Source organism: Chaetodon trifascialis, chromosome 18 (genome assembly GCF_039877785.1).
Source record: "Chaetodon trifascialis isolate fChaTrf1 chromosome 18, fChaTrf1.hap1, whole genome shotgun sequence".
Classification (NCBI taxonomy): Eukaryota; Metazoa; Chordata; class Actinopteri; order Chaetodontiformes; family Chaetodontidae; genus Chaetodon; species Chaetodon trifascialis.
Window position 1 is genome coordinate 17,170,868 of NC_092073.1, and position 14,749 is coordinate 17,185,616.

The following is a 14,749-nucleotide window of genomic DNA, read 5'->3' on the forward strand; positions in this document are numbered from 1 at the left end:
ACCGTTACTCCTGCTCTGTGCGTCGGTACTGATAGTATTGTTACTTCTAATCCCAAAAGCACAACACATAAAGCAAGAACTTCGTCTCTTACCGTTTTATTTGTAATTTGGAAACAGACAGACAGATGACAAGCAACCATAACAGCGAACCCGCGCAAATTTGGACGAAGTCGACGCCCCGTGCGTAATGACGTCTTACGTCCATTTTAGACGTTGACGTATAATTGTCATCCGCTTCTTCTACCACTTGATGGCGACAAATCTCTATATATGTTGTGTGCATCTTACAACTCGTGGTATTTTTACCAGACCACATATGTTTTGATGATGGTGTTGTACTGAAGTTGCACGTGATTTTATTTATTCCGTTAAGAAATCTCCTTTTTCGATTACACCCAATTTCTCAAGGGAAATTCTGCTGCAAGGTCGAATCCCGCAATTTGCTCAAGTCCCTGACCACATACTCCCATCCACATGCACATTTACGTCTAAAGTGCGAATAATTCATAGTCCACGCTGGACAGAAGAACCAGTTTCAAAAAAAAAAAAAAAAAAGCAGAGACCATTTTCACAAGAGAAACCATTTATTTTTCAAAACCAATGAGGCATCATTCAAAATAATAACATTAAGAAGGCAAAAATTACATTGCATTTTTTAAGGCACAGGATAGATAACAAGAAAAGTCTATAATGCTCCAATAGCAAAACATGTACAAGTCTATGACATAACTGTCATCTTAACAACTAATTCTGGCAGCCCTGCTCATAAAATGCAATAACTGTTGTCTCTGCTCACATTATATTGTTTGTTAGACTCAACTGGTTTGAACAACAGTCAAACCCTTATTCAAGTATCCTCTGCATTGTTCATATAATACAGCACTTGTTCATAGCCCTAAAATGCCCCCAGGTCTTCAGCATCTTAGACAACATTCAGAACAACCAATATTGCACAAAGTCGTCTGAAAATGGAGCAATCATTTCATCCTTTGCATGTATGCATTCCACGTTTGTAATCGAGCATAAAGAACAATAGACAATCAAATAACACTGCATGACAAAAACATATCAAAGTCAAGACTGCTACTGAAGCCTACGTCTGTGATTGTTTCTGTTCCTTTGGTAAGAGTTTTCTCAGACAACAAACCGACAGAATTTGTCACATTTGAACAAACTGGACAGAAAGCAACAACAGGTTTGACAGATTTCAATATCACTTCCCTTAATTAAATAAAATGCCATGAGAACGCCTGCTTGTTCTTGTAACTACACGTTAACGAACTGATATTTACATAAAACACTGAAAACAGAGACAAGGCAGTTAGTGTGTTTCAGCGCATTACAATATGTTACAGTGTCTTCCAATCATGATCATGAAAAAACCTCTTGCATGCTGAAATAAAGGCTGTAAACTATATGAAACATGTACATGAATACAGAACGATGTGCCCTTATATAAACAAGATCACTATATTACAGCAGGGAGACGGTGTGACTATGTGAGGAAGGGATCTTGAATACTTCTCAAGCCTTGAGACGACAAACCATCTTCACTCAGATCATACCTGCATGAGAAAATGATAAAAATAAATACATTTGAGCACAAAAATAGTCTGCTTATTACCGCAAGAAATCATTCAAAGCTGCACAGCGTAAAATCCAAGTTTACCATTGAGTCCATCCCTTTGATATATCCTCCCCACTTAAATCTACCAGCACCTGCGAAAAGCAAAAAGAAATGAAGCTTTCTGACTCTGGGGAGGACTTAGGGCTGGCTGTGCTGCTGGAAAATGCTTCTAATAACAGGCAGAAACAGAAACATGCAGGAGTTACCTTTCCCAAAAGCCCTTTGTGTTTGGACAGGATGCTTCCTCCGTTCTTCACGGCTACATCCAGAGTTCTCCTGTGGAGCTCCACCATGGATACACTAAACTCAAACCTACGAACACACACATTTATTTATTTATTTATTCATTAGTGATAGACACATGTGAAAGGCCCAACAGCTGCAGCACACATCTGAGTATTTATTAATACTTTGCAGCTTACAAACATGCCACTGATCAGCATTTTAAGTGGGGATACATGATAATATCGGCACATCAAGGGTATCTGCAGATAAAGGCTTTAAAATCAAAGACTGGTATTGGCCCAAAATTGACATTTCTGCTGATATGACAGGCCGATAAGATGACACTTTAAACAGTATGTGCATAAATCTGCATCGACAATCATCCAAAATAAGTTGGAAACTATCATCATAGCGGATATCAGCAAAAATCTAATATCATGCATCTATAATGTCTGAACTCACGTTTGATCATAAACTGGGTTAAGGGTCCTCTTCACTGTGCCCGTCTTCCTCCTCCCTGTCCGGCTCTTGTCAGGCAGCAAATAGAGGCGGATGAAGGGATCTGAACTGTCTTTGGTGAAGGCTATCAAGTTACTGAGGACACACGGGACGAAAGTGTTTCACTCACATGTTGCTGAGCACATGTTGCTTAGATTAATGCTGCTTATTCAGTCTTAAGTGCCACAAGAGGCAAGAGGTTCTGGATTCTGAAGAATGACTTCCCATGAATTACAACAAAGGCCTGAGACTGGGGCCAAAATACAAGGACAAATGTGTGGAGGAAAAGTCTTTGGAAATTAAATGAAAGCAAGTCTACCATATATCTTTCAAACAACAAATGGGAACGCAGAGTACGTTGGCAGTTGTGGACCTCACCGGCAGGCGTGCACAACCACAATGAGTTTGTTCCTCTGGGAGCTGTGTCGAACAGTCAGCTGGACCTCACCCAGGGGGTACTGGCTGGGGGCCGAGCCACTATAAGACATCAGAGGGAGTCAGTGTCACTTCCAGAGGCTGCAGGTGAATTTATACAGCATGGATGAAGCAGGGACAGATGGACAGCTTGACAGGTAGTCTGATAAAATATTCATTAATGTACATATTCAACAAAAAATGCCATTTCATCAGAGGCAAGCGCTGAATTTAAATGTATGAGTCAATTAATCGAAAAACATTATGATGAAATTTAGAAATGGGGAGTAAAATATAGAGACAGACAGGAGGAGTAGGTGGGAAATGATTTTAAAGCAGTGCATCACATGTGCCATTTACTTCTGCAGCTGACGGAGCCTTTGCTGAAGCTCCAGGGTGGCGAAGGGCAGGGAGATGTCCGAGGCCAGGCTGGGAGTGGACTCCTTATGAGGCAGGTGTTTCTGGGAGCTGGAGATGCAGGTGCTCAGGTTGGAGGTACTGCGGCGAGGGCTGGCTGAGTACGGCTCGCCATCCCTTTGTTGGAGGGTGAGGGTGGAAGCATTTACAGGTGGCGGAGGCGTGGGCGGAGGCAGCGGGGACTCCGAGGCAGATCGCCTCTGGGTGGGGGCCGTACTTGGCTGCGGCACGCTGGACTTCCTGACCTGGACGGAGGAGGGCTGGTCTGAGGATACCTGCTTCTCCAGAGAGAGGATCTACAGACAGACAGGACATTACAAGGAATGATGATGAAGAACTACAGCTAAGTACTGCAGTTTCAGAATAATATTACTTATGTTATTTCCATTTAGTTTGATTGGTGGGTTTACATACAGTACAACCTCAGAGTGACTACAATCCTCTGGTTTGTTCAAAGAAGCCTGCACCGTCAGAATGACTAACCTTTTCTTGTAAAATGGCTTTAATGCTGCTGAAACACTTCAGGTATGTTCGAGTGGCTGTTCAGCACCTTGGTGAAATCTGTCTTTATGGTGCTATATATCTCTCGACAATGGCTCCAGAACTGTCAATAAGCCCGTAAAGCCATTTCCCTTTGTGAATGTCCATTATGAATCTTGAGTTGGTTGTGATCCAATATAGGAAAGCTATTTCAGTGCAGGTCAATACTGTGACATGGCTGCAGTCATTCTTTTCTTTGATCAGTTGTGGTGATTCAACAACGGAGAATGCGCTTTGTTTCGAGAAGGGTAATGCAATTTACCAGCACAACAGCATCCTTTGTTTTAGACAGTATTAAAAGTTATGCTAGTCTGTCACACAATGTCAATATATCGTTGGTCTCGTGTAGAAGCAAAGCATGTTTGTGAAATAAGTGAATGTCTGAGTTCAGGGGTTAAAGGGTGCTTGTCCATTCAGGTTGAGTTCAGGCATGAGTGGGATGGTTTCCGCAGACTGAACTCAGCTGGCGACAGCGTTTTCAACCTACTCCTGAAGCTAATATTAGCTTCATTAGCTCATCTTTACCTTCAGTTCAGCAAACAGTTCACAGCTCACTTCACAGCCTCCTCACAGCCCATCCTGTGTGAATCAGCAGATCTTGAGCATCTGCTCCACTCTCATGAAATGAATATCCCTAAATCACTAATGCATGCAGGTCCATTTTTTTACCCTCAGGGCCATCTTAAGTTTGATGGCGGAGCTGGGTCCGGAGTTCCTCAGAGGAAAGCACTGAGTCAGCGTCATGTCTTCCTCCGCTAACAGGCTGCTCAAAGGCACCATCAAATTACCCAGGGTGCATTTGTGCTTATCATCTTTTACCTGTGCATTAAGACAGATGAAGAGTCAGCGACTTCCACAAGTCGGTGGGCGATCTTATAAAACAGGCATGTTGTCAGTGAAGGCTGGTGCAGCATTACCTCCACCTCGAGATCCTGCCTCCTGGGGTTGTGAACGAGGAATGAGAAACAATCTTCCCACAGAGGCTCCTTGGTCTTGAACCGGATCTTTACGGGCAGACAGGTACTCATTTGTTAGGTGTTAATTAAATGTCATTAGAGCAACTGATGAAAACCCTAGTTCATCAGGAGAGGACATTACAAAGTGTTGAGCTTGAATACACCACCATAATATCAGCAATAACACACTCAGACTGTGCGCATGATACTATATTTATATATATTGCATATTATACTTTGTTGTTGTTCCATATTATACCTATACATAAACATGTACTATTTTAACTTCTACACTTCTACTCAACACAATAATGTTGTTTAAAACCTCTAATGAGCTCTGCTGATTTTCATTATCTCCTCTTTGACGTGTCAAAGTTTCCCCACACCACTGCTTTCCATGAATAAAGAATTTGAACAGTGGCAGGCTTTTCATATTTCTGGCTCTTTACTTAAGCAATTAGGATTAGGATTTTAAATGGAACAATGACTATAATTTAAAAGTGATTGTTTTAAGCTTTAAGGGTGTTTCTTACTTATATAGTTTTGCACAGTTTTAGGACGACACAACACTCCTGAACATAGTATACTGCAGGCAAGGAGAGACAAGGAGTTTCTATAGTCAAGCAGTTGAACACGAGTGACCCGTTCAGTCACCTCAGCCCCAAATAGTCTGTTTCTCACTTGCTAAAGACCAGCCTGAAGGCAAAAAGCCACAGAAACAAGCAAGAATATGAAGATGGCAGCAGTACAGGCCTGGCAGAGATGTCTTTGGTCCTGAACTTCAGCCAGTCAGCACAGGTCTTTTTACTTATTTTGTCTGATTAGACCTCTTCTAAGGACCATGCCGGCATGTACACGCTGCACCTTCACTGGCGTCACTCACTCTCATGCATATAGTTGTGAAGCGGCTTAGATGTGTATGAAATTCTGTCGCTTGAATCATTAGCACAAAAGATTAAAAACTAAAAATATCTGCAAAGCCGATGTACATGAAAACATAAGAGTTAGCTCGGACACCCAAGGTGCAGTTCAGCCAGAAACATCTAATCAGAGAGCTTAAAATGCTGTTACGTGGGCAGCTAACAGTGGACAGAGGCTAAAGATTACAGTATGGAGGAAATTCATGATGCAGTCTGCAGCATTCTGAGATTCTGGCTCAGTTTTAGTTCAATTCAGCAGCTGCTCTGTTTCGTTCCTGTAACGACAAAACATTTAGAGTTTGCTACGACTCTGATTGACTGGCTTCTTCTTTGCAGTGATAGCACAGAGTCTCGTGGGTATTGTAGTAGTCTTTCTAACTATTTAGCCTATAACTCTGCTACAAAAGGAGTCTAATACAACAAACCTCTCTAAAGCCATTAGATGCTTGTCGTAAACCTTCAGCATCAATAATAACTTGGTCCTCCTCCTGACTAATTTCCCTTTTGAATTCTATGAGAAATAGCTGGTGAGCACACTAAATGTCAGTGTAATGGCTCTTTTGCCGACACATAATGGTATGTTGGAGGCTGTTAGCACTTGTAATACTACACTCTCTCCTTTAATTCCACAATCACCTGCAGAGGGTATTTTTTTTTCGTCTCAGACAGAATGAAATCTGACAATATAATAACACTCACCGATGCTTACATGACTCACCTTACTCTCAAGTGTTTTGTGCCCAACAGTCAACTGCACATAAGGACTGGGTTCACTGCTGCTCTTCTTTGCAGACTATTAGAGAGTCAGAGAGAGGGGAGTTAGCCGATTCTCCTCGCTGTGACACACAATGCACAAAGTCAGTAACGGACGACATAATTACACCCAAACTAAAACATCAGCTTCTTGAGACTCTGCATCAAGCACACAATGGTGGAAGAGTCTGCGGTTCAAAGGGGAAGGCACATTACCATACGGTTTGACAAGCAGGGCTGCAGGCACAGCGGCTACCGAGGAGACTGCCAAGCTTTGTCTCCTCTGCTTTCTAATTTTAGCATGCTGGGTTCTGACAGCTAAGTATTATCCAGGACTCCTTACAGAATAATAATACTGTGCATATCTACGAGCCACGGGGAAAGTCTTAACTCATGTTAACCCATCCTTTCTCTCGAGGAGGGAGTTAAAGTTTCTCACCAGCATTAGAGTTAAGCTCCATATTGTTCATGCAGGCTCATTATCACAACCCCACCCTTCTTAATATGCTCCGACTTGAATTCAGACGGAACTGAGGACAAAAAACCTTTCATATTATTGAGGCTATATGTTCGCACTTACTTTGCCTAAAATGTGATTCTGTTTCTCTATATTGTCATTTTATACATCTGTGGATAAACAACACCTATTGCATTATTTTCCCTTCTTTACCCTGTTAAAGTTTTCTTTGTGGAGTTTTTCCTGATCTGAATCAAGGGTATTTTGCCCTCTGAGACAAATCTGTGATTCTGCTACATAATTCAGTTACATAAGTAAAATTGGCTTGACTTCACATCTGCAACTGGGGTCATCACTAGGTGTGGGTAGGTGGGTGTCTTGGCATTTTGTGCTTTCAGACTGAAATATATTCAGTAAACAGTTAACCCACAATTAACAAAACCCTGATTTTCAATCTTATTTCCACGCATTTGTCATCGTGGTGACACATCTTTAACAAGTGAATCACATTTTTAAATATCCTGCCTTCATCAGGTTGATTAAGGAGAGCTCGCTGAAAATGTGGTGTGCTCCTCATTGTGTGCATAAAGTAAGGAAAAAAAGTCTACATCCAGAAAACGTGTCAAGTGTTCTCAAAAACTTCTACTCTGATGTCGACTGATGTGGAAAGACCAACAAGAAGAGGAAGTAAAAGAAGCATTTTAGATATCAAAACAACTTCAGTATAGACGCAATGAAGAAATGAAAGAGCGATGCGCAGCAGCTCAGCTGCTTTATATCATTTGATGATGCAGAAGCTCAGTCTGTCACCCTGCTAGCAGCCAGCCCAACCAGGCAGCAGCAGCACTGCAGTCCCTAGAATAAATGGCGGCATACGGTGGCACGGTGGTAACACTGTCACCTCACAGCTAGAAGGTCCTGGGTTTGATTCCTGGAGTTTGCATGTTATCCCCGTGTTCACCTGGGGTATCCTCCGTAAAAAAAAAAAAAACACAAAAAACACTGCAAGAACCAATGGTGACGAAAGGAACTGGGTCCCCGGGTGCCGCTGTCGGCTGGCAGCCCACCGCTCCTGGTTTGCCGCGGAGAAAGGACTTACCAGGATGGGCAAAAAGCGGAGAAATAATTTCACTAAGCATGGCGTGTGTGCAGTCTCCCTCCTGTAACATATGTGCCGTGATTAATAAAGTAAAAATCTTAATCTTAAAAAGTGAACTACTGGGTGCAAACTGGAAGTATTTTTACTCCAGTTACCCTGTGATGCCATAGGAAAGTGGCCCATAATGCTGCAGTGAGTTTCACCATGGACTCATGTTGCAATGAGGGAGTGCCGCTGCATGGGAGGATTGAAACTTCCTGGAACTATTGAAGGTAAGAAACGACTTCTGTCAATTGGAAGAATGCAGCAGTTGACCTGACTGAGAGTTTGTGTAACCTTTGGATACGTTTGGATAGAACAACTACGTATGTTGTAACACAGTGTATCACCTGCTGTTGTTCTTCCTCTTTAACTGTAGTGTCATGTTTTTACAATACAATGCCACATTTAGTATTCACTGTTACTGACATTTGCTTGTCCAACATCATGAGAAATGCAGGAATGCTGGGCCGACAATCATCAGCTCCTGTTCCATACCATAACTTCCAGTCTGAGGTGGACATGGCCCCATTCATTTGCAATGCCATAAAAATGAGCACAAGGAAAAGTGGCCACTGTTTTCAATCAACCATAAAGACTGAAGACACATTTTCTTTCCTTTAGAAATATCTGAGTGCAATACTAGACGTGTGCATGCCAAATCACTTGAGTTCGGAAACGTGGAAAACCATGTGTCACCACAAAGAAGAAGAGAGGCGTGCAAAGCACAACACGTCATAAAGCGGACAATGCAATCATTCATCTTCATGCACATCAAGGAAATTCACTCTGGTTGGTTGATTCATCACAGTCACATGACGCTGGACGGTGCACTTGAGGACGCAGGCGAAGAGCAACAGATGAGACACAGGGTGTGATCAGTACATGCAATCCATTTTTCCCACATTACCTTCAGGGCCTTAAAGACTGAGACTTGCTTCAACCCATCATAGGTGAAATCTGACAGGTTGCTCTTTAAGCCACAAGGAGATTTGGGGGAGAAAATCACACCCACAGTTAATAGGGCGGGAGTGACTGGCAATGGTTAAGAGGCATGAGAAAAGCCCACAAGACTATGTTGATATACGTACTGAAACATGGATAGTATGGGTAATACATAGTAAAAAGCAGCATGAGGGCTGATAGTGTCGACACTGCAGCAAGCTAACAATGAAAACGTAGGTCAGAATAATGAGGCTATTTCCCTCTGGGAATATTTGGAGGTGCTAACAATGTGTGACTTTTTAACAAGCTACAGGCCTTCTGTATCTGTACGACTGCGCATTAATTGGCTCACTAATGCGGTTTCCAGCTCTTTGTTCTGTAGACGTTTGATATTTCACGCTTGCACCTGATTTAGCACAATATGCATCTGTTTCCTGTGTTTTGAAGTGTCTACCTCATGTTAATGGTTACTGGGCACTCGGGGTAATTATCCTCACGTTACATTAAAACCGTGCAGCTGACGCATGCTTTGAGACACAGGTCCTGTTACTGTCCACCCCACACCATCGCACACGGCTAATGCTAACACTAGCAGGATGCAACATCACTGCGGGACTCACGCATATTGTCCTATACTCTGAGGTATTGCTCTCACAAAAGACTAGACCGGACGCTCTCCTCTCGCTTAAGTTTCCGCAGCCTAAGCTGCCTGTGAAGACGCTCTTGGGTGAAGAGGGAAGAGAGAAAAGTTGAGTCATGAGATCTGAGATGGCTAAAAGGTGCTATTCTGTAACTGACTGCGAAAAGCCTTTTAGCTGTTTTGACTCCAAGTTATTTAAAGGTCACAGGTAAGTTTTACCTCATTTGGTGTAATCAGAGCTTATTAGATAAAAAAAAATGTACAACGCTCCTGAAAATTTGAGGTTTTGCAAGTTCAAGGTTCCCATTTGACAACAGCTCTAAAAATCTTGATAGAAGACAGAATCCCTGAGCTGTAATGACCTGATCACAAAACATATTGACCCGTTTGGAGCTGTAGGCCACATTCATAATAGCCAGTTGTTGGTTTTATGGGCAGGTTTGGAGCAGCTAAGATAATGAGCAAAATAATAAACCTGCTCGCTTGGTTGTTAGGTTCACCTGGAGGTCAGTCAAGCACCACAAAGCCTGAAACATTACGGTAACAGGAAAGCGGAGCATTGCTGCACAGTGACCAATAATCCTTGTCTAAACAAGTGGGCCACACTGGTATTTCTTACTAAACTGGTTCAGAGTGTTGCTAAATGTGGTGTGTGTGTTTTGGGTGGAGAACAAGAAGCCCGCAGAAGCCTCTTCAAATATTTTAGCACAAGCTCTGACATCAGAACAACAGCACTGCCAGCATCAAAATAAAGTCACATCACAGGATCTTACTGGCAGGTTCTTTGCTGAGTCCAGATAGACCACGAGCAGCGCTGACGATAATCCGTCATTGGCCAGGCTTCTGTCTGCACGCACGCTTCGCAGCACCTAATTGGGCAGAAAATGCAGTCACCTCAGAGAAAGATGGCTGCTGGCTATCAACCCTCCAGTATCAGTAGCAAATATAGACACAGTGACACAGGATTTGCTCTGTTAAAGCAAGAAAGTTTTTTCTCTTCAGTGTTGTACCTGGTCCAACTTGTCAGGTGTGGACAGCAGAGACAGCCACTCCAGTTTTAGGTGGAGTTTCCCCGTAGAAGCTTCCTCCAGGTTAAACCACTGCAACAGCGTGACAAAACGTCAAAGTTAAATTACTGAGTTAAGTCACTGAAGGGACCCAAGTATTGATTTAGGTAACGAGTGGCTAAAAATATGTGCCAAAACAGCACATAAGTGTTTTTTTTAAAGGAACAGTCTGACAATTTGGAGAGTTAGATGAGAAGACGCAAACCACCCTCATACCTGTACGATAAGTCTTGTCGTAACTGTGAGGTTGCGCTGCATTTCCAGTTTTTAGGCTAAGCTAAGCTAACCAGCTGCTTTTGGTAGCCTCGTATTTACCGTACAGACACGAGAGTGGTGTCAATCCCCTCATTTAACTCTCAGCAGGAAAGCAAGTAAAGATCTTTCCTAAAATGTCAAACAATTCCTAGAAGATGCATAATGTTTAAACTCTCAGTGTATTCTAATTACAAGAGTACCGTAACTTGACCATTGACATGGTCTTACCTCATCAACCTTCTGCTCTTTGTGCAGCTCAGTCATATCGATCATCAGGCTGTGAATAATGACAAATAATTCCTCAAATCAAGATGGCACACAGAAAGCAGAGAAATCACACCAATTAATCTGAGCAGAGGGGGTCCAGCTATTGATTGGCTCCTTCGTGGCGTAAGCGCTGGGTGTAGTGTTACAGCCTTGGGGCAAAATCGATGACTTTGCCCTTGAGCTTGGAACTGTGGGATAACACCACTTCTTCTTTACTATAACTGATGTCTACTGGTGGATGTCTACTTTCACCACACCATCCCCTCAGGCGTCCACACTGGGTTTAGGACCAATATGCAACGCTACACCAGACCCTCAGCTTGTCTATATAAAGCCAGTTGATTACAACAACACTTGTTCTGATGTGTCAGTCATGTTTCTGTGGACTTGTTTCTTGTGGAGACTGTGTTTTAGGATCAGAGCAGGGCAGGAAATGAAAGCAGCTCACCTTCCCAGGAAATCATCTTTGTCCGGATCCTCGTCAAACAGCTCAATCTCAAGGTGCTGACCTGAGTGCTCGTACACCAGCGCCTGATGAGCAGAAGCACAGGCTGAGGCGGGTGCAGGCATGTGTAATCAATAGACAGATTCTCTAATGCAGGCTGGGAGAATACACTCGTTTCATCTGTCAACAAATGACACTATTACTCAAACGCCCCACCTCGTAAACTTCGTTCCACTTGGGATGGAGGCTCTCCTTGACCGTCTTGCTCTGGAACAGCTGGTTGCCGATCTGCACGACGCCGTACGGGTCGGACTTGCCCTTTATCAGCCCTCCCAGAAATTTATCCTTCCCCTCCAGATCCTGAGCCTCCAGAAAGTGAATCCTGAGGACTCCCTGTGGAGACGCGCAGAGCACAGCGTTAAGGGGAGCGACCCTGAAATAGCAGCCTCTGACACTTCGAGGCCACGAGAGAGTCAGAGTTGATAAGATGTGACTTCACCTACCGAGTATCACGAGGCAATGCAAGAGAAAACTGTGGCTTGTTACCAGCGTCCGGTAGTCACATAATATTCTTCATATTGTTATTTGAAATTATTTAATTACGTTAATGGTTGTAAGAACTAGAGACAAGAAACTAAAGAAAACTGTTTGAATGGGAACAAGTGTTGTACATCATGTTAAATGTGGCTCAGAAGACACTAAATGTGTTTTTTAATCATCAAGTGACATGAAGCAGAGAAAAGCAGCAAAACCTTGCATTTGAAAATCTGACATTGTTGCACGATACATGACTTTAACAATTAATGGATTATCAAATTAGGTTTGATTAACTTTCCGTTAAATTTTTAGTCTAATCGTTATCAAGCCAGTGCAGAGCTTGATGACGAGCCAATCGTTTGAATCAGGTGTGTTGGAGGAGGGAAACATCTAAAACATGCAGGGCAGGGGGGCCCGAGGACCGGAGTTGAGAAACAGTCACTACGTTTACATGCAGTCAATATTTGGGTTATGGTCAATATTCCGGCTTCTGAAACATTCGGAATAACCTGTTTACATGCGTGAGCAAACAGGGTTATCAATTGGGATATCCCAATCAAAACAGCGACGCACGGAGAACATCATGACGCAATGCGCGTCATTTCAGCTTCTTCTTCCTGCATCCAAAAACAACAACAACAGCAGCACGGCGGATAATGAACAGCCCGGGTCGGTAGCAGTCGCCTTCGTTTGCATTTTGGTGCTGGTACTGACCCACCACCAGTACTTCACACTATTCTGTCTCACTTGAAGAAATAGGAAATGGAGCTGGAGCTGTGCCATCCATATCCATGCTACCTGCACTCAAAAGACCAAGATTCCTTGCGAACAGAACATGCGCAGAAGACAAATTAATGTTCTGTTTGATGGGGATATTCCGGCGTATACATGACCAAAAAGTCGGGTTAGAAAAGAAGTAACCCAGGGGTCATATTCGGGTTTTTAAAAACCCTTTCAAAAGGGTTATTGGTGTTTACATGGCCGTGCGCAACCGGGTTATTGCTGATATTCCGGTTATGAAAGGGTTACTTGACTGCATGTAAACATAGTGAGTGTAGTAATCAATTGATCAGTGAATGTAAAGTCATATTTACTGGAAAAGAGTGCATACAATGCATACAACAATTAAAGCCTAAAATATCTTAAACGTCACAAAGCAGTATCTCCTCAAGGACGCAGCTTGTATTGAAATATAGTGAAGTGTTTACCTTGTTGCCATGGGTACTAGCGACAAAGCCATTACTTTTTTTTTTTTTTTCTGTTTTAAAGCTGTGAGTTACTGACAAAACCCTGACATCTGCTTTCTTTTATTACAGAAAGAACAATGAAACACACAGCACACAGAGCCCATGAGATAGTTCCCCATGAAGCAGTCAGCGTATGAGCTCACCCAAACGGTTAGAGGACGCAGATTAAACCACCTCATGTGTCATTTCATTTTCACACTGTATTTGTACCTTCGGCATGGGGAAGCGCAGCTTGGCCAGTTCCACATCCCCGACCAGTGGGATGGTGATGCGATTTGGTAAAACCAGATAACTGTAGATGATGTCTTGAATCAGACTGTCAGAGAAGCCACTGCAAGGACAGGAGGGAGGGTGGTGAGAAAGGAGGAAAGCAGGATAAACAGAATGAAGCAGTGAATTATTTAAGTAAGGGTGCCCTTGGGTTATAAATATTCTCTTTTAATCTCAGCTTAGTACAGTACATTTCTGCTTTACATGTGAGAAGATAGTAGGAAAATTGGAGTCAGTTCAAGCATGTTGGTGCTGCGAGCCAAGAAGCCTCTGAATGTCTTTCTGCTCCGCAAATGATTCAACACTTCATGACAACAACAATGACAGTGAGGGCAGAGAATGGCATTACCGCCAGGAGTCCCTGGATCCATTTAGCTGTGGCACAGCTGTAAAATTGCAATCACAGCAAGGAAAAAATGGAATTAGAATGAAAATTCATCATCTGGTGTTATGGCTCCGCCTGTCCCTCGAAGAAAAATAATTGTGATTACAGCACAGCTGTCCATATATCATGATGCGGATGTCCTAATGAAAGGCGTTCATAAACTGTCTGGGTTACCAACTGGAAGCGCCTGAAAATGTCTCTCGGAGTGATCCCGGGACCCTGAAAACACACCGACTAAATGTACACAATGGCCTGGAGGAAACACTTAAGCGCTGCCACATGAGATACAACAACATGGTCTGTTGACAAGCAGCCAAATTAATGGGACATTTACTAATACAGGACCTGATGTAGCTATCCCCAGTGCGCCAGAGCAGCAACTTACAGTAGCTAGATGACAGCCTGTGTGTAATTGGTGTTATAAATTAAAGGAACTTCTATCCAAGATGTCCTGTTGAATTAGACCCAGGATGTTCCAGAGTCGCTGCCCAAACCAACAACGTCCACTTACACTGATGAGGTCTCCTGTACTGCAAAGTCAAAACACAGTAACTACATTTTTGGTGAAGGTTAAATTAAATCCAGCCTTTTTGACACCTGTTCGACCATCTAAAAGTAGAATAAGACATAGAAACAGAAAAAAAAACAGTAGCTAAAATTAGAAAACCATGCAACAATTTTGATACTCCAACGTCTTAAGAACTGAATTTGTTATACACCATAAAAAGCTTAGCTTAGCTTAGCTA

The 14,749-nt window shown here is 42.8% G+C and overlaps 1 protein-coding gene across 2 annotated transcripts in view; it reads right to left on the reverse strand.

Moving 5' to 3' along the window:
- Nucleotides 1-562: 562 nt before the first annotated feature.
- The window catches only part of esyt2b (extended synaptotagmin-like protein 2b), a 30,420-nt gene continuing 16,233 nt past the window's right edge, over nucleotides 563-14,749 (reverse strand). Inside the window, exons 8-23 of one of the 2 annotated variants that reach the window (XM_070986472.1) lie at nucleotides 13,559-13,679; nucleotides 11,781-11,957; nucleotides 11,568-11,650; nucleotides 11,081-11,129; nucleotides 10,541-10,630; nucleotides 10,304-10,399; nucleotides 8,856-8,918; nucleotides 6,316-6,390; nucleotides 4,639-4,725; nucleotides 4,391-4,540; nucleotides 3,125-3,477; nucleotides 2,729-2,827; nucleotides 2,315-2,446; nucleotides 1,834-1,939; nucleotides 1,670-1,719; nucleotides 563-1,565 (exon numbers count right to left, since the gene is read on the reverse strand). In XM_070986472.1, the coding sequence (XP_070842573.1) occupies nucleotides 1,496-1,565; nucleotides 1,670-1,719; nucleotides 1,834-1,939; nucleotides 2,315-2,446; nucleotides 2,729-2,827; nucleotides 3,125-3,477; nucleotides 4,391-4,540; nucleotides 4,639-4,725; nucleotides 6,316-6,390; nucleotides 8,856-8,918; nucleotides 10,304-10,399; nucleotides 10,541-10,630; nucleotides 11,081-11,129; nucleotides 11,568-11,650; nucleotides 11,781-11,957; nucleotides 13,559-13,679 (1,801 nt within the window). In that variant the 3' untranslated portion in view covers nucleotides 563-1,495. The remainder of the gene's footprint in view (nucleotides 1,566-1,669; nucleotides 1,720-1,833; nucleotides 1,940-2,314; nucleotides 2,447-2,728; nucleotides 2,828-3,124; nucleotides 3,478-4,390; nucleotides 4,541-4,638; nucleotides 4,726-6,315; nucleotides 6,391-8,855; nucleotides 8,919-10,303; nucleotides 10,400-10,540; nucleotides 10,631-11,080; nucleotides 11,130-11,567; nucleotides 11,651-11,780; nucleotides 11,958-13,558; nucleotides 13,680-14,749) is intronic. The other variant, XM_070986473.1, reaches the window with a different exon arrangement.